The 17,923-nt window shown below is 37.3% G+C and overlaps 2 protein-coding genes across 2 annotated transcripts; one reads left to right on the top strand and one right to left on the bottom strand.

Annotated features, from left to right (window-relative positions):
* Window positions 1-695: 695 nt before the first annotated feature.
* Window positions 696-7,021, bottom strand: LOC133441909 (cytochrome P450 3A40-like). The gene is made up of 13 exons (XM_061719668.1): window positions 6,871-7,021; window positions 6,669-6,762; window positions 4,974-5,026; window positions 4,703-4,802; window positions 4,494-4,607; window positions 4,169-4,257; window positions 3,923-4,071; window positions 3,073-3,200; window positions 2,900-2,975; window positions 2,660-2,820; window positions 2,188-2,414; window positions 1,891-2,053; window positions 696-1,499 (listed from the first exon to the last, which is right to left on the bottom strand). The coding sequence occupies exons 1-13, from the start codon at window positions 6,939-6,941 to the stop codon at window positions 1,422-1,424; spliced, it is 1,503 nt and encodes a 500-aa protein (XP_061575652.1). The 5' UTR covers window positions 6,942-7,021; the 3' UTR covers window positions 696-1,421.
* A 448-nt stretch (window positions 7,022-7,469) lies between these two features.
* LOC133441902 (cytochrome P450 3A30-like) lies at window positions 7,470-17,402 on the top strand. Its single transcript, XM_061719654.1, has 14 exons — window positions 7,470-7,632; window positions 7,787-7,880; window positions 8,026-8,078; window positions 8,272-8,371; window positions 8,640-8,753; window positions 10,606-10,694; window positions 12,727-12,869; window positions 12,961-13,088; window positions 13,586-13,664; window positions 13,784-13,944; window positions 14,032-14,099; window positions 15,330-15,488; window positions 15,778-15,940; window positions 16,233-17,402. The coding sequence occupies exons 1-14, from the start codon at window positions 7,481-7,483 to the stop codon at window positions 16,305-16,307; spliced, it is 1,578 nt and encodes a 525-aa protein (XP_061575638.1). The 5' UTR covers window positions 7,470-7,480; the 3' UTR covers window positions 16,308-17,402.
* The last annotated feature ends 521 nt before the right edge of the window (window positions 17,403-17,923 follow it).

Genomic DNA, 17,923 nt, shown 5'->3' with positions numbered 1-17,923 from the left:
ACGTCCTTTGACGGCTATTTGGTCTTGGCCATAGTGGAGTTTGGAGTGTGACTGTTTGAGGTTGTGGACAGGTGTCTTTTATACTGATAACGAGTTAAAACAGGTGCCATTAATACAGGTAACGAGTAGAGGACAGAGGAGCCTCTTAAAGAAGAAGTTACAGGTCTGTGAAAGCCAGAAATCTTGCTTGTTTGTAGGTGACCAAATACTTATTTTACCGAGGAATTTACCAATTAATTCAGTAAAAATCCTACAATGTCATTTCCTGGATTCTTTCCCCCCATTCTGTCTCTCATAGTTGAAGTGAAACTATGATGAAAAGTAGAGCCCTCTCTCATCTTTTTAAGTGGGAGAACTTGCACAATTGGTAGTTGACTAAATACTTTGTTGCTTCACTGTGTGTATGTGTATGTATGTATATATATATATATATATATATATATATATATATATATTTAGCCAATTTCAGTTTCCTATGTTAGAACTATGATCAATTATACTTATGAACTTAATCAGCAATGAAAGCAGAGGCTGCAGGCGTGTGTTCTCTACAGGCTTCGATTTTAGCCTCTGAACCTTTGAAAGCCTCAGAGCATCAAGCTTGCTCAGCAGAATTATGTTGTTTTAAGTGTACAGCTTAATCAGTTGAATAAAATGTTTACTTCTTACTTTTCAAGTTTCAATGTTGCCTAACAGGTAGTACAAATTACTTTATTTGCTATTCTGCACTCACAGCATATCATCATTGTGTGCAGTTTGAATTTCTTAGTATTTTTAAATGAAGAAGAAAACGGGGTACATGGAAAAAAAAACAATCAAACACAGCAGAACATGGAAATTCCATACAGAAAGGCCAAAGCTGGTATGAACCTGGTTTTATCATTCAGTCCATTTGTAAAGTCCATTCAGTCTTTACAAACAAAAGCAAGAGTTCAGCTCATTTGCACAATATTTCAGATAACTCGCAGCAGTCTTAGCATAGCTAATCAACTGTAACTTCCATTTACTTTGCAATTATACAATTAAAGATAGATGCTTGTTTTAACTGTATGGTTGAGAGAAAAGTGGTTGGTTCCATTGGGTCTTGTATATATGTTGTAGAAACATGGTCTTTGTAAGGGAAATCGTTTACATCTTTAAAACCTCTTCATAAAAGTCCAATTTCTGTCTTAATGGATGTAATTAAATGCAACCCAGCCTCATTAGCCAAAGTGTCACCTCAGTTTTGTGTTGGTTAGTGCTGTGCAAAGAACTTCCAGCTGGCCTGCTCAAAATGAACTGATAAACTAAGAATAACAGCACATTAGAGGATAACTTGGTCATTTTATATTCTTGTACAAATTAGGAATGTTAACTTCACAAAATAAATCAGAATATTTCATTTTGCTGCTTTTTCTGTCTTTCTTCTTTTGGTTGGAAGATTAAGAGCGAGGCACCAGTTTCAGCTGGATAGGTCGTTTTGGCATAAGCAGACCCTGGACATCCAGCTCAAAGGGGATCTGGCAAGAGATTACATGTGGAGAGAAAACAAATCATGAATAAAGTCAACAGTGCACAAAAACCAACAAGCCTTTTACCTCATGACAGCTGGGCTTTACATACCATGAACCAACACAGAAAAAAAGGAAATTTCAGATAACATGTGGCCTTTTCCCTGCGTTTTTTTTAACAAAGAGGAGTGTCAACATAATACATGTGTATGACAAAATTGCAATATTGTTTATGGTGCTGTGTCATTTAGTGGATTTTGATCTTTGGACTGTCAGGGACAAAGCCCGTGATTTTATATAACACCTATAATCACAATTCACTTAGCTATGAGCTAGAACAAGAATAATGTACACATATAAACACGTATAGCAGTGCAGAGCTTCAGAACTGTTGACCCACCTCAGTCTCCTTACACACGGCGAAGCTGTGTTGCTGCAGGATCTCTACCATTGCCAGTTTCATCGTCACCATTGCAAATCGCATCCCAATGCAATTCCTGGGCCCAAGCCCAAAAGGCATGTACGTATATGGGTCAATCGAGCCCTTGTTTTCCTTGCTGAATCTGAGTATAGACAAGCACACATAAATACACATTACTAACAAAGGTTGGCCTACAGAGCTCAGGTTTTGTCTGTGTATTTCTTCTACTTTAGAGGTTGTTTTGGCAAACTTAGATATGTTTTTTCCTTTCCATACCTCTCAGGTTTGAATTCCTCTGGCTCATGCCATATATCAGGATCCCGTTGCAGAGGCCACGTGGGGATCATGACAACCATACCCTTTGGAATCACAATACCATTTATCTCCACTGTTGCCTTGGCAAAACGCTCCAAACGTGCGGCAATGGGGTACAATCGAAGGGATTCGTTGATAACGCAGTCTAGATACTCCATATCCATCAGAGCCTGGTACTCTATAGGAGCCTACACAAACACAATCATGTCTTTTTACCTTAATATTTTTGAAGAATTGAATTTTCAATTGAACTCTAGTTGTTATTATTATTATTATTATTATTTTTATTATTATTATTGAAGAGGACATCAGACTTGATGAAACAAATTTTTAATTATCTTTTAACAGTATGAACTTGAGATTTTTTATTTCTTCCCTCATCAAATTCTTTTTAAATGTTCATACACATCCATCCTTCTCACTTCAAACATACCTTGTCAGGGAAGGTAGCATCAATCTCCTTCTGCAGCTTTCTCATGACCTCAGGGTTTGTTGCCAGATTGTAAGCCAAGAAAGTCAGGGAGCTGCTGCTGGTTTCATAACCAGCAAAGATGAATATCATTGATTGGGAAAGGATCTCATGATCATTTAAACCTAGGGGAGGCATAATGATATTAATCATATCATAGTTAATTTGTGTGTATATACACGGGTGACTTTGTACATGTGCTACCTTTGTTTTGTTGTTCCCCACTTTGGTCATTTTTTTTCTGAGAGTCAATCATCAGCTGTAGGAAATCTACTCGACTCTGAGAGAGAAACATATCAGATCTTATTGTCTCTATGAACTTGTTTATGCAGATATATGTGGCAATCACACTGCTTATGGACCACAAAGAAATGTACCTTTTGCTTGCTGTTCTCACGAGTAGTCTTGATCTTCTGGAGAGCAGCGTAAAAGAAGTCTGTCACAGATTTAGGGAAAATGGAAAACTCAAACTTTTCCAACACAGGAGCAAGGAAGGGGAAGAAGGCTGAAAGAAAAGAGACACGTGTTTCACTGAAACAGCAAAAGTAGCAATCCTGCTGACAAAACATTTCCAAAATAAAAATTTTCATGACAAAAAAAATTAAGGACACATTTTTACTGCACAATGAAAACATGTCATAGTGTGTAAGGTAGTTTTTTTGTTGTGTGAAATGTATTAATTGGCTTCCAAGAGGAATGAAGTTAGAAATGAGAAATTCCTTTAATATTGTGATCTTGTGGGCAAGATTCCTCTTACACTTTCAACTTTGTATATATATTTAAAATAAAAAAGTTAGGACAGCTGGAATGTTTGTAACTTTATTACTTGTAAGTTTATGAGATTTGATGGATTCATCTTGAAAATTGTTTCTAGTTTTGTGAGATTCTCAGGTAGCCATGCATGGCTGAGGAAAACCGTTTCGATTGTCCTGCTATTTAGGCTACGCCTGCTTTCATTTTATGATTGCTGTCAGGTGTCTTAGAGGTGTCCATGGCTGGGGCAATGCTTGAAGAGCGATGGTGTCCATCACTTGGCCTTGATTGATTATGACTACACATTACCCATAACCTTTGGAAAGAGATATGTTCAATTTCTTCCCAAAGTCTTATGATGCCCCTTTTATTCGCCTTTCTGCCTGTGCTCATCCAGTTAATTATTCACACCAACATAAATTTGAATAAGGTTTGTTGAAACGTATTTCACCAGTCAAAGCAGTAGGACTTTACCAACAGCGAGGAAGAGGGGGCTCAAAAAGTCAAACTTTAGCATTTTTTTGATGTGAGTGACAAAAGGGTCCGAGGGGTTGTTGAGTGAGTCGATGTCCACGCTGAAAGATGTGCTGGTTACTACATCCATACTGTACGGTCCGAAGAACCTATAGGAGAACATAAACACATCCAAAATACAATTTGTTTTTACAAGCTTAAAAAGATTGAATTCATGCATTAAAAAAGTAATTTAATAGTTCTCACTCCTTCATGTCTAGAGGTTCATCCTTATCTGCTTTCTTTTTCATGTTGTTGATCAGATTGGTAGAATGATGCTTCATTATGTTGAACATCTGAGGTACAAAGTAACAAGAACATTATATACACACTAAAAGTAGCAATAATGAAGCTGGATGCAATTATAATGCCACAGAGGTCTTGTCCCTTTTTAGTGCCAAACAACAAACCACGAGGGCTCAGTAGATGTGATAAGTTCACAACCAAACCAAGTTCACAACCGTTTTCACAGAACTTGAGAGTTGGTGGGAAATTTTAATTTCAACCTACAAAATCCAGAAAAGAAACGCACCTCTTTCAGTCTCCCTGAGGTGAAGGAAGGAGAGAGGATGCTGCGGATGTTCTTCCAGTGATCATCTTCTGCAATGGACACGGCATCATACATTGGCCCATTCAGACGGAAATTCTGCGTTAAAAAGGAAAACGCAGCTGATGAGGACAAAAGTTCAAATCAAATCCACAAATAAGAATAAGCGATTGAGTTATGTAGCATATGCATACCCTGCGGTTGGTAAAAATAGAGTAACACTCTTTAATCAGAACGGCTTTTATCATGGCAGGATCTGTAATACATAGCACAGGCTGACGGCCATCATAGATGCTAAACGTGAGAAAGGAAGAAAAACAAGAATAAATAAGTCAAATGTTCAAGCTTTTACATAGGCTACAAATAAATGATTGTAAACCCAAGAGAGAATCTGAATATTAAATTCTACGAAAGTCAGAAATATCTTATAAACCAACAGAGACGGAAACTGACATGCAAACTTACCCCCATGTTTTCCCGTATTTCTTGTGGCATTCTTCGTCAAAGTTGCAGAAACCCTAGGTATGAAAAGAATATATTATGAACTCATGAGTAGAAACCCTAGGTATGAAAAGAATATATTATGAACTCATGAGTAATCAAACATGCTTTGTAAAACCCTCAGTTGAGGCATTGATGGCATTGTCGCATACACAACTAGGAAAAAGTATGCTTTCTTTCTTTCTTTCTTTCTTTCTTTCTTTCTTTCTTTCTTTCTTTCTTTCTTTCTTTCTTTCTTTCTTTCTTTCTTTCTTTCTTTCTTTCTTTCTTTCTTTCTTTCTTTCTTTCTTTCAAAATTAGCCATTGGCTGAGCTGACTGTCAATCAATCATATTAGAAATAAATGTATTGCTTTATATAAATTCACCTGACATATGTAGTATTTGATCGTGTGAGTTCATGGATAAAATGGATACTACTACTTAGAAAGATGTTCTTTGACCATTATCTGTGCTTCTCTCAGTCATGAGTTTCACTGAAGATAAAACTGATGTTTGATGGATAATATAGGTAGGACTGGCTCTCTTTCATCTGTCCCCTTTAAAAGCTTGAGTTGAGAGCATGCTTGTATGAGCAGAAAAGAGACAATAGCACCATAATCTCACATGGCACAAATAAAATTCACCCCTCTCCCCTTTGTCATGGGTCTGAATGATTGAGACCAAAACAGATTTTTTTGGACCAGGATGTAATATGTTTCTGCATGCAAAGAATCTGATTCTTTCCATGCAATTAAACCCTGAAGTTGACGGTGGGCACTTGTTCGTTCATTGTATTTTACAGTCTATGGGTACAGCCGCATCGGTTCTTGTTTCCCCAAACTACATTTTGACCTGTCATATTTGGTGAAAGGTGTGTTAATCTTGCATTTAAAGAAAAACTAAAAGTGGCCTTAAACATAATTTGCATCAAGGCTAGCTACTTTTAAGGACTGTGTCAGGGTTTGACATTTCCCCCAGTTTGAGTTTCAGTTCTGTCCCTCCTGTTTCCCATCTGCCCTGATTGTCTGCACCTGTGTCTCATTATCCCCTGTGTATGTCTGGTCTTGTCTTTCTCCTGCTCCTTGCTGGTCTGTACTGTTTCCTCCCTCCATGTGGCATGTCAAGTTTTTCTGGTTTTTGATCCTGTTTAAGTTCTGGTCTTTGGTCTGCCTTTTTTGATTCTGCTCAGCAGCGCCTTTGGTTTTTGCTGAATAAATCCTGCTTTTGGTGAACTCCTGCTCTCCTGCGTTTGGGTCCTCAACAAACCTATCTTGCCAGTCTGGATATATTTGAAATTCCTTGTTTTATAGGTGTCACAATTATTTGGTTCTCTGGGCACATACACAGCCCACAAAGCCATGAGCAGTTAAAGTGACCTTAAAACAAAAATGTTGCCAAATCACCTTACTTTTGCCACTTGATAGAATAAGCTATACATATACAGTACAGACGTTTGGACACACTTCCCCATTTGTTTGAATGAGGTGTGTCCAGACTTTTGGTCTGTACTGTGTGTGTGTATATATATATATATATATATATATATATATATATATATATATATGCCGTGTGTGTGCGTGTTCATGTTTAACTCAATATTTTCAAATTTTCAAATACTGATCCTGTTTCACCTGGTGCACCATACCAGTGGTCTTCTCTGGAAACTAAAATGTACCAACCTTTCGATAAGCCAGCAATGTACCAAAGAAGGGGACTGGTGTTGGACCAGGGATTCCTAGTTTCTTGAATGTTCTATAAGGCCAGGAGCCATACCTGTCAAACAATAAAAAAAGAAGAGAAAATTGTATTAAAGAGATGTGTATAACACACACAAACTGCACAAATAATGCTTCAAATCAGCACTGATTATTTAAAACCTACACGAGGAGCAGTGTGATGAAGGCAACCAGAAGGGTCCATGTTTCAGCAGAAAAGTAGAGGAAGGTGCCCATCTCTGCTTGTTGTCTGTCCTCACTCAATGGTGGTATGAGTCCCTCTGAGCTCCGAAGTACGGACCTAAGGTTTATATTTCTACCTGGACAGACTAGTTACGTGAGTAAAGCAAGTGTGTGAGAGGTAGCTGGATGGCAGTGGGCGGTGTCCTGTAAATAATTGATGGAAAAAAATAGCCGCAGTTATGTCGTATCAGGTCCATTATCGATGATATTCCAGTCATGTGAGTTATAATATTTCTTGAGTAAATGACTAAGCATATTAAGATTGAAGGCACAGGGAAGACTTTATTAAGTTATTCATTTATTTGAAACAAGTCTTAACTATCACTTTTTGTTTGGAAATTAAGTGCTTAAGAAATCAAATGCAGTTTTGAATGGAAAAAAGACATTTCACACTTTATTATGCACTTTATTATGCACACTTTATTATGCACATAAGATTACAAAATCTCACTCATGTCCTTGGACGCATGGGTGGCAGAAAATCCTTAGTTTTTGTCTCCAGTGTGCAGAATGAGGGCAGAGGCTAAAGAATTATGCAACACAGCCAGCAGAGAGCACACACCTCAGCCCTGCAGTTCAGTAAACAGGAAACCTTCGACGAAACAGGGACAGCCATGAGCTATCTTCCTTTTATCTCTTTAGAAACTTGGATTCTGTTGATCTCATTTATCTGCATATTCGTTTGGTAAGTGATTTTTTTTTGTCTTAACTGCAGGTGGCGTTGTCACTTTAACAAAGATGTCATAGTCTTTGCCGAGAGTGTTTGGAAAACTGTGTCTGACTGAAAATGTCAATCTTACTTCATGTTTTTGCTGTAATGTGTTTTTTATTTCGTGCAGGTATGGCCACTCGACTTACGGCGTATTTGAGAAATTGGGAATCCCAGGTCCCAAGCCGGTGATGTACTGGGGGACAATTGGCAGATTTAACCATGTATATCAGTCCTGATCAATTCAATTTTGAAAATCAACAGATCAAATTTTAATTACATTAACTTTCACTTGTAGTAGGAAAGGATCCACTCAATACAATGATGTACAATGTAGTTTGGGATGAAAATGTGTTTATTTTCTATCAGGTTTACTACTTAGACGACAACGAATGTGCTAAGAAGTATGGAAGAGTATGGGGGTGAGTTTGAAAGAATAAATATAAGAGCACAAAGGAATTAATTTTTTCCCCTGTGTATTTATACTGTACTATACAGTTCTTTACTACTTTGTTGCTTGTGCTAGCATAAATAAAGGAAATGATTCTCCTCCTGCACTGACGGACTCACACCGCTTTAATATAAACGCACTCGTGTTTTTGTGTAAATGTCTAGCTGTTATGAACTCAGAAGACCCATGTTGGTTGTAAAGGATCCTGACATGCTGAAAATCATCCTGGTGAAAGAGTGCTTCACCTATTTTACCAATCGGAGGGTGAGAACACACAACAAGCAACACTAAAATAACAAATGGGTGACAGGTCATACAAGATCTTTGTTCTTTTATCTATCTACCATACATCAGGGTTATACTGCCCTCACATGGTGCTACTGAAAGTGTTATTGCAAGATAGAAGCTGTATTATATGTTGACATATAAATATCAGTTGCAGCTTGCAATTATTTGTCCAGGTTGCTAACATAAACAGATGTTCTTTGAGTACATGCAGCTGTAAAAACACACGTACTATCCTCTCATCTAGAACTTCCGTCTGAATGGAGAGCTCTATGATGCAGTAAATATTGCCATGGATGATCAGTGGAGGCGGATACGTAACATCGTCACTCCTTCCTTTGCTTCCGGCCGTATAAAAGAGGTAGGAGTCTAGTAGGGTATAAATAAACTACTTTGATATTCAGTGGCAAGAAAATGATTCAAAGCCTGGGATGTGAAGTGGTTTTCTGTATTAACTTGCCTTAAAAATGTGATCTGATCTTCATCTAAGGTCAAATAATAGACAAGCACAAACTTTTTTGTGTGTTTATCAAACATACCAATTATTTCTTAACAATGCTGGAGGAAAAATGAACCAATAGACTACTTTAATGAAAGCCAATTGTGATTTTTATAGGTGAAATAAATAACGTTGACCTACTTACTAATTGGAGTCAGTTGTTTTCACGACTGGGTTCAACCTAATGAAATGAATTTGTGGTTAGGTACTTTGAATGATAAAATGCTTTTTAAGTTTATAAGAAGGCTCTGCTAATTTGAATGATGCCGTGCAAAAAGGAGATCTGTGAAGTGGTAGGATAGAGCTGCAGCTGATATGCATGGGGCTAGAAAGGCATACAAAGTAATTTCAAAGTGTTAAGGCAACCACCCATCTGCAGTTAGATAGGCAGTCTGTAAATGGTGATAGTGTAATTTTGTGTCGTGTGGCTACTCTTTCTGAACGACCAAGCCAAGATGATGCCAGGAGGAACAACACAAAACCCATCGGTGGAAGCTAAAGGCTCGATGACTTTACTAGAGCAGGCAAACATCTCTGTTTATGTAACAAGTAGGGTGTTCATGACAAAAAACTACAAAGGAAGCTTCTGCCTAAAGAAAAACAAAAACGTGCTGCAGACCCTGGAGTTTGCCATGGACCACCTTGGCTGTCCTTAAAGGGGACCTATTATGAAAAACACGTTTTTTCTTGCTTTAACATATATAAAGTGGTCTCCCCTCAGCCTGCCAACTCAGAGAAGGAGGAAAGCAACCAAATTCTGCAGTGTCTGTTTAAAATAGGTATTAGATGCCATAATAGGTCCCCTTTAGTGCCTATGGGAATTTATTTCTGATTTTTTTTTGTAGATTTATGATACTAAAACTGATAAGTCTTGGAAGAGTACCCAGCACCTTGTACGGTGCAGAAAGGGAAAAGCTTACCAACATCTAAACTTCATCTCAATGGTGAAACATGATGCGTCTTTGCTGCTGAAGGATGTTGACCTAGCTAACATTAGCTATGAATTCTTATTGCAGCCGCCACACCCTGGGTGGGGTTGGGGAAAGGGTCTTTCTGTGTGGTGGCTAATGTACCCTCACAACCGGGGCGCCACATGGGGTGGGGAGGATCTGGCTGGAATAACGTGATCCTTCCACGCGCTACGTCTGTCCAGAGAAACCCCACCCTGTTGGGTGAAAAGAAGCGGCCAGTTCAGCCCTCAAGTAAAGGAGGAGACTTGAGCTCAGTGCAGGCCCTCCCGGGGCTGGTAGAGGGGAGCAAGGCCCAGGACTGACTTAGGTAGGAGCACTGGGTGAATAAATGGGAAAAAAATCGGGGATAAAAATATATATATTAAAAAAAAAAGCCATGAACTCTTTCTACACTCACTTTTTGAGTGTTTTCGTTAAGGACATGAGACGTTATATTTTTCATTTCATTTATTTATTTATTCAAACAGGTTAAAACAAAAACAAAATAATCGGAATACATAAAATGTATATACCGAAAAAAAACTCTTTGTGTATTACAGTAATATCTCAAGAACATTTGTTGTTGTTCGTTGTTGTTATTGTTATTATTTTTATGATCATGATCCAGCTCAGAACACATTTCATGGTAAGTTAATGTAGAAAATGATTTAATTTCAAAGGGCTCATAATAATAATTTGAATTTTGTCAATCTACACTGATTTTAACAATCTATGTAAGTTATCTTCTGTTCCTTTGTTTTAAGATGTTCCACACCATAAAACATCACTCCCATAAACTGACAGAGAGCCTGCGATCCAAAGCACACAACGAAGAAGTTGTTACCGCTAAAGAGTGAGTGACACCCAGAAATCTTTCAAAATAAAACAAGTCACACCTTGTAACATTATTGTTAAGAAAATAAAAAAGAAAAATACAGTCCACAAGATGTAATAGACCAGAGGCCTGTTTCACGAAGGTTCACTAAACTCTGGGTCAAAAATCTAACTCAGAGTCAACAGACTCTGAGTTAAGAAAGTCTTGAGTTTTCCTTTACAGGAAAAGTGTTCAGAGAACAGACTGTATAAAACAATGGAACAAGCACTAGGTCACACGACCGACTGGTTTCTGAGAAGCAGTTTTGAAGCCCGTTTTTCTTCGTAAAGCAGCCATGTTGCTCTGGAAGCCGATAGGAACACATCCATCGCATTTAAATCAAAGAATCAAAGTTAGCTTCGCTACCGGCTCATTAAGCAGAACCTCAACAAAATATCCGCAGAGCTGCCGTCAGACATTTGCTTTGGAATATATCGTTAGTACGACGGAGTATTAGGGCCAAACTAAGACAAAAAAAAATTGGAAATTACGAGAATAAAGTCATAATGTTGCAAGAATAAAGTCGTGATATTACGAGAATAAAGTCGTAATATTACGAGAATAAAGTCGAGGATGATCATAAAAATTTTCCTCTTCCACAAAAGATGCAATTTCCTCCAAGTCTGTGTGGTCCCTTCTTCGAAATAGACGCAGTTGTTTGCACAATAGTTTTAAAGTCCTTATACTGATAATAATTTGATTCTGATGTGCCAAAAGATTAAGTATTTCCTTATTTGAGAAACCGATACCAAAATATAACTTCACAAGATGCTCAATATTCCTCATTTTAACACAGGGAGAAGACTGCTCTTCCTGTTAGAGTTCTCATAAATTAGGACTTTATTCTCATAATATTACGACTTTATTCTCGTAATATTACGACTTTATTCTCGCAATATTATGACTTTATTCTCGTAATTTTACAACTTTATTCTCGTAATTTTACGACTTTATTCTCGTAATTTTACAACTTTATTCTCATAATATTATGACTTTATTCTCGTAATTTCCAATTTTTTTTGTCTTAGTTTGGCTCTAATTCTCCGTCGTACATTAGACATGTTGACTCAACAGCAAAATAGAAAAATGACAGTCACATGTAGCCGGACGCTGGGTTCATACAATGGATAGTTGCTTCGCTAAGCACAGTAGCATGTCAATTATGGATGAGGAAGTGATAAAGGCTAGCTATTGGCTAAGCCGACTGTCAATCTATCATATTAGAAATAAATTATATAAATTTTCCTGGTATAAAAAATTCACCCCCATGGGTGTGAAATCAAGCGATTGAGCCCAAAAAGGGAAGTATGTTTATTTCTGCTCTAAAGTTGGACATTTCAACAAGGCCGTTAATGGAAGCAGCCAGTCTCCATCGCTCAGTCAAGGAAGGGCAAAGAATCTGAGTTCCCATGAGCCCCAATCTGGAAGTTTGATGGTTGGCGCTTGGTTCAGAGTTTGTTCAGTAAACTTTGAGTATGATGACTCTGAGTTACTGCGACAATAAGAAGACATTATCAATGGAGCATGATTCACCATGGTAACACAGGTAGTTACCAGAAGTGATCTTCCTATTTTAAGGGGGGGTCATGTATGAATTGGGCCACTTTTCTCAGAGTTCTGTGTCATTCACTTTCTAATGTAATAGAATAAAGTATTTATGGATAAAGTACGTTGTTATTGATAAAATGGACGTTTGCAAACAGCTTAAAAAGTTACACTATTTTGTGTAAAGTATGAACATACATGATATTTGTGATGCACAGAGGACAGGCTGACTGACAAAAAAAAAAAAGATCTAAGGCTTTTTAAAAACCATCAAGGTGTCATGAGTACAAGTCATGGCAGATTCGATCGCATTAATATCTGTTTAGATCCTCAAGATGCTTTCCTGACACAAATGCGACATGTAATTGTTCAGTCCTTAAAATGCACATTATATGATGTGATTGATACCAAAGGTCCAACCTGTGGCAACTTGTTTCATAAAATCCCAGCTGTATGTGTTTTCCAGCTTCTTTGGGCCCTACAGTATGGATGCGATGGTGAGCTGTGGCTTCAGTCTGGACCTGGATTCAATCAAGGACCCTACAAATCCCGTCATTACCCATGCCTCAAAGATTTTCAGATTCCCCATACCTCTTTTCATGTTTCAAGGTACTGATTTTTATTTATTTATTTAGTATTTCCAACTTTGTTTATACTATGTTTTGTAAACAAAAATGTTGTTTATACCCTTTTCCTTCAGGGTTTTTCCCATTTTTTCTTCCTCTCTTGGAACTGTTGGGTGTTTCTTTATTCTCCAAGTCCTCTACTACGTTCTTTAAAGCAGTTATTGAGAAGATACGAGCACAACGGCATGGCAAATCAAGAGAGGTTTGGCAAAAAGAGACACTTTTCACTCTAATATTCTGTACATGTTTTTGTTTTCCAATAGTTTCTGCTCATAGATGTTTCCATATATATATTTATATACAGGACTGTTGAGAAAATTAGAATATTGTGATAAAGTTCTTTATTTTCTGTAATGAAATTAAAAAAACAAAAATGTAATACATTCTGGATTCATTACAAATCAACTGAAATATTGCAAGCCTTTTATTATTTTAATATTGCTGATTATGGTTTACAGTTTAAGATTAAGATTCCCAGAATATTCAATTTTTTTTAGATAGGATATTTGAGTTTTCTTAAGCTGTAAGCCATGATCAGCAATATTAAAATAATAAAAGGCTTGCAATTTTTCAGTTGATTTGTAATGAATCCAGAATGTATGACATTTTTGCATTGCAGAAAATAAAGGACTTTATCACAATATTCTAATTTTCTGAGACAGTCCTGTATATAAATATGCCTGTATCTGACCTTTTCAGAAATTTCCAGATATTCTTCAGAATTTCATCAACTCTCAGACTGAACACACTGAACACAGTAAAGAAAAACAGAATAAGGGTAATTTCATGTGTCTCTCTCATTCTTTGATATAGATACTGAAAACTCAATTGTCTTGAGACTAAAAGAGTTTCCTTTAATCTCTCTCCTTGTTCATTAACCCTATCAAACCCTGACAGGTCTTACGGATCATGAGATTATTTCTCAAGTCACAATGCTTTTGTTTGCCGGTTACGAAACAAGTGCCACCACTCTGGTTTTCTTGGCCTACAATTTGGCAAGAAATCCTGAGGTCATGAAACGGCTGCAAAAGGAGATTGACTCAACCTTCCCAAATAAGGTAAATTGGGGTTTCTGGTTCTTGTGTCATTTTTGCTGTTCAAAATCAAAGTTGTCTTCAAACATCTTTTTTTTAACACATGTGCAGGGTCCGGTTCAGTATGATTCTCTCATGCATATGGAGTACCTCGACAGTGTGATCAATGAGTGTCTGAGGTAACACACGATTACATAGATAGATTCAGTTCCTGACAATATCCACATTGAACAACCACATTGCATCAAATCCTCACATTGACTCACTCCTCCATCCTGAGCATGAGTGAGATTAAAGTGGAAAGGAAAACCTCTCTATTAACAAGAGTCCCAAGCAGTCTCAGGAAGGGCGATCATGTACATCGGCAGCTTGGTGGGGTGAAGGGAAAGGACACCCATGCCAACAAACACAAAGAGATTAGTCCAGAGAAATGTGCTATGACAAATTTAAGACTCAAGACTTAGGAGGTACTGTATATTTTCATGTACCCTTTACTTTTTGAGTATCCCTACACACAAAACTAAGAACTAAAAGTAAGAACTGGTTACACCAACAAACAAATAAAATAAGCTTAGTTAATAATATGTGACGGAGCAAGGGAATCCATCTGCCAACCATCTGGCTGTACACAGCGGACTCTAGCCACTAATCCACAGCCACATAAATTGCTACAAAGACTGCAAATGTTCAGATTACAGTTCAGATGCTTGGTTCACAGTTACAATATGTGTTTGACAGAGTCATTTGGTGGTTTGATGGCCTGTGGATAGGAACTGCTTTTGATACTTGTACTTTTTTCCATACTATAATGGAATTAATCAGGTTGACCTTGATTTAACGCCTATAGAGAGGAGGTTTGGAGGGTATTCCAAATTTGCTCAGCTTCTTTAAGAAGCACTGTCACTGCTGAGCCCTCCTGATAATCTGCTGCATGGCGTCCGTATTAATGGTGCCATCGGTGTAAACCGGAGTCAAGTTCTCTCGTCTGATTATGTCTGACCTGGCAATAAAGCTTTTTCTGATTCTGATTCTGATTCTGATGTTATGGATCCAGGTGAGATTCTCATGATGTGGGTGGTGAGGAGTTTCCACTTTCTCTACCTGGGATTCACCTGTGATAAGGGGTGCCTACGTGCTCCACAGTCTTTTTCAGTTTTACCCCATTCACTGAGATCAAAGGCAACAATGAGAGGGATGATATACATTTTCATGACAGAAACTATTTAATTTTTTTAATAATGCTTTCAATACTGAGTTAAAGAATAGATCTTTTGCAGCTATTACATTATTGATTGTCTTTGCAGACATGGACATTGATCTACACAAAAAAAAAATGCACAATGACTTTTCATAAACACAAAAGTACTTAATTGTGTGCATATTAATGAATAAATATCTGTTTTTTACAGACTCTATCCACCAGCTGCACGTCTGGACCGAATAGCAAAAGAAACTGTTAAAATCAATGGAATCACAATCCCAAAGGACATGATTGTCATGATTCCAATCTACGCCTTGCACCATGACCCTGAGCTGTGGCCTGAGCCAGAGGAGTTCAAACCTGAGAGGTAGCTGACTTTAGATTTCCACAGTGAAACCTTACTGAAGGTTTAATTCATAATATTTAGATTTACACAAGCTATGTAGAACCACAGGGTTCAAACCGTAGTCATTGGTTTCCCACACAAATAAAATGACATGATGAACTTGGTTATCGTATACATATATACATATATATACATTATATATATATATATATATATATATATATATATATATATATATATATATATATATATATATATATATATATATATATATATATATACATATATATTTGCATGATTGTGTTTGCAGGTTTAGTAAGGAGAACAAGCAACACATCCAACCATACACCTACCTACCCTTTGGAGTTGGCCCAAGGAATTGCTTGGGGATGCGACTTGCTCTGGTGGTGATTAAACTGGCCTTGGTGGAAGTCTTGCAGGAATATAGCTTCTTGGCCTGTGATGAGACAGAGGTAATGATTATTTCAATTCCAATTCAAATTCTTGTAAGGATGCAATTCAGCAAAGTAATATCAAGGAACTTTACACAGAAACTTAGAAATGTGATCCATTTATATCCAAATTATATTCCAAGTCGATCCAATTTATTATATTTAATCCATACTCCAGTTCATTCCAGTTAATATTCCAATTCATTCTAATTGATTTCAAAATTAGTGTGTCAACATTATTTGTGTCATAAACATAAGATGCTAAATTTGATGAAGATATTTTCCGTTGTGTGTATTTGTCCCTTCCCTATAGATCCCTTTGACGATGGACCCCCTTGGCCTTGTTGGGCCCCTTCGTCCGATCAAGCTAAAGCTGGTGGCCCGCTAAAGCCACACAGCAAACCCAGATAACTGCAGCTGAGAACAATCTAGAGGCTAAGATATGCTGTAAATCAGTTCTTTGAATCACAGTTTGATAAAAGTAAGTTGATAAGTTGATCACATTGAATTCCTCTCAGTGCGACAGGAATGTTTTCAATCAAGATATTCATCATTCGTATTAATAAGTGAAATACTTTATGTCAAAAGAATGTTGTTGATAGACAAAATTCCACTGAATATCAAAGCACAAAGCACTGATCCAGATAAGGTACTGTATCTCCTAGATTTTGTATTTTTTATTTTTTATTATGACCATGGATTAAAAATGAAATGTATGAATCATTGCAAACTTTAAAAAAAAATTACAGGAAAAAAGAATCGCTTCTGTCTTCAACTTCTTGTGCAGCCTCTTGTCTCCAAACCTTTCAATTAGGGATTTTCTATCCAGGATCAGGGATTATATATAAATGTGTCCTGTTAAACTTGTACTCTGTTCTCTGGTGTTTGTGGCAGATTTTAACAGTGCAAAGTATCTAGTGTGACTCCTGACATGAGTAAAATTATTATTTATATTTGAATAGGTAACAAATTTATGACATCATCAATGCATCACATGTATTTAATGACATCACAACGTGATTAACATCATTGATGACATAGATGATATTAATCACATCAGAGTGACAGTAGCACCGCTGGTTAGAGCGATGTGTTCCCCAGGTTTCCCTAAGGCCAGCTCACTCATTTACACAGAGTTAATCTCCCTTCCTTTTCACCTCCGTTACTACATCCCAAGGTAGAACACAGTTTCTTCCCGTCATGTTTCTGAGGACTCACATAAACCGCAGCAGAAACACTGAAGACCCAGAATCCTTAGTGTTAAATGCTCAGACGTCCACATTTTGGTTCAGTAATATATCTGTTCCTAATCTCTACCAATTGTGAATGTGGCTGACTGCCCAAATCCATACATCCATGAGTAATACTTGTTCTCCCCTACAGTATATCAACTGTGATACAAGATTCAGTTTGATTTATGGACTGACAGTATGTTTATTCATCAGTTGATTTAAACCTTAATTATTCAGATACGTGGAATAAAGTTTCCTTTTTTGTGTTTGTGTTTACATCGGAAAATTTGAAAGTGCTGAAGGAGTGTGCAAAACAGCAGTTGCAACAAATGAAGGGAAGCTGCTTCTTCATCCAATGTATCACTGAGCTTTATGTCTTTGGACCCAGATGAGTTAATGCATTCAGGTAGGTTTGTAGACATTGGTCCTGACTTGTCAAACTGGAATTGTCGTACATGTTGTGTCTTAGGACGTCTGAATCAGCAGGACATTTACTGTAGAAACTTTATTGGCATAAAAGAACACAGTATAAACCACAGTACATCTATTATGTTAAACCTTAATCAGCAGATGCTCAAAGGCCGTAGTAGGTTTTTGTTTATGTTGTAATCTTATGTGTAGGATATATGAAATGTGGTAAATAAAACAATAGCCCATGTGAACAATTGGAACTTGTTCACATCGCTGTTGTGAGTAGCAGCCCTAGTGATGGGATTCAATTCCTTCGAGTTTGAGATTCACGAATCATGAGTTTGCCAACAGATTCTGGTGT

The sequence above is a fragment of the Cololabis saira genome, chromosome 1 (assembly GCF_033807715.1).
Source record: "Cololabis saira isolate AMF1-May2022 chromosome 1, fColSai1.1, whole genome shotgun sequence".
Lineage (NCBI taxonomy): Eukaryota > Metazoa > Chordata > Actinopteri > Beloniformes > Belonidae > Cololabis > Cololabis saira.
The sequence above is the reverse complement of the archived record's forward strand: the minus strand, read 5'-3'. Positions and strand labels throughout refer to the sequence as shown.

Bases quoted from the DNA above. Each gene is read 5' to 3' on its own strand.
- LOC133441909 (XM_061719668.1), bottom strand. From the start codon at position 6,941: ATGGGCACCTTCCTCTACTTTTCTGCTGAAACATGGACCCTTCTGGTT. The intron at 4,072-4,168 runs GTGAGAACTATT...GTTCTCCTATAG, and splicing joins GAACCTCTAGACATGAAGGA to GTTCTTCGGACCGTACAGTA. The intron at 2,976-3,072 runs GTACATTTCTTT...TTTCTCTCTCAG, and splicing joins GTGAGAACAGCAAGCAAAAG to AGTCGAGTAGATTTCCTACA.
- LOC133441902 (XM_061719654.1), top strand. From the start codon at position 7,481: ATGCAACACAGCCAGCAGAGAGCACACACCTCAGCCCTGCAGTTCAGT. The intron at 8,372-8,639 runs GTGAGAACACAC...CCTCTCATCTAG, and splicing joins CCTATTTTACCAATCGGAGG to AACTTCCGTCTGAATGGAGA. The intron at 15,489-15,777 runs GTAGCTGACTTT...TTGTGTTTGCAG, and splicing joins GAGGAGTTCAAACCTGAGAG to GTTTAGTAAGGAGAACAAGC.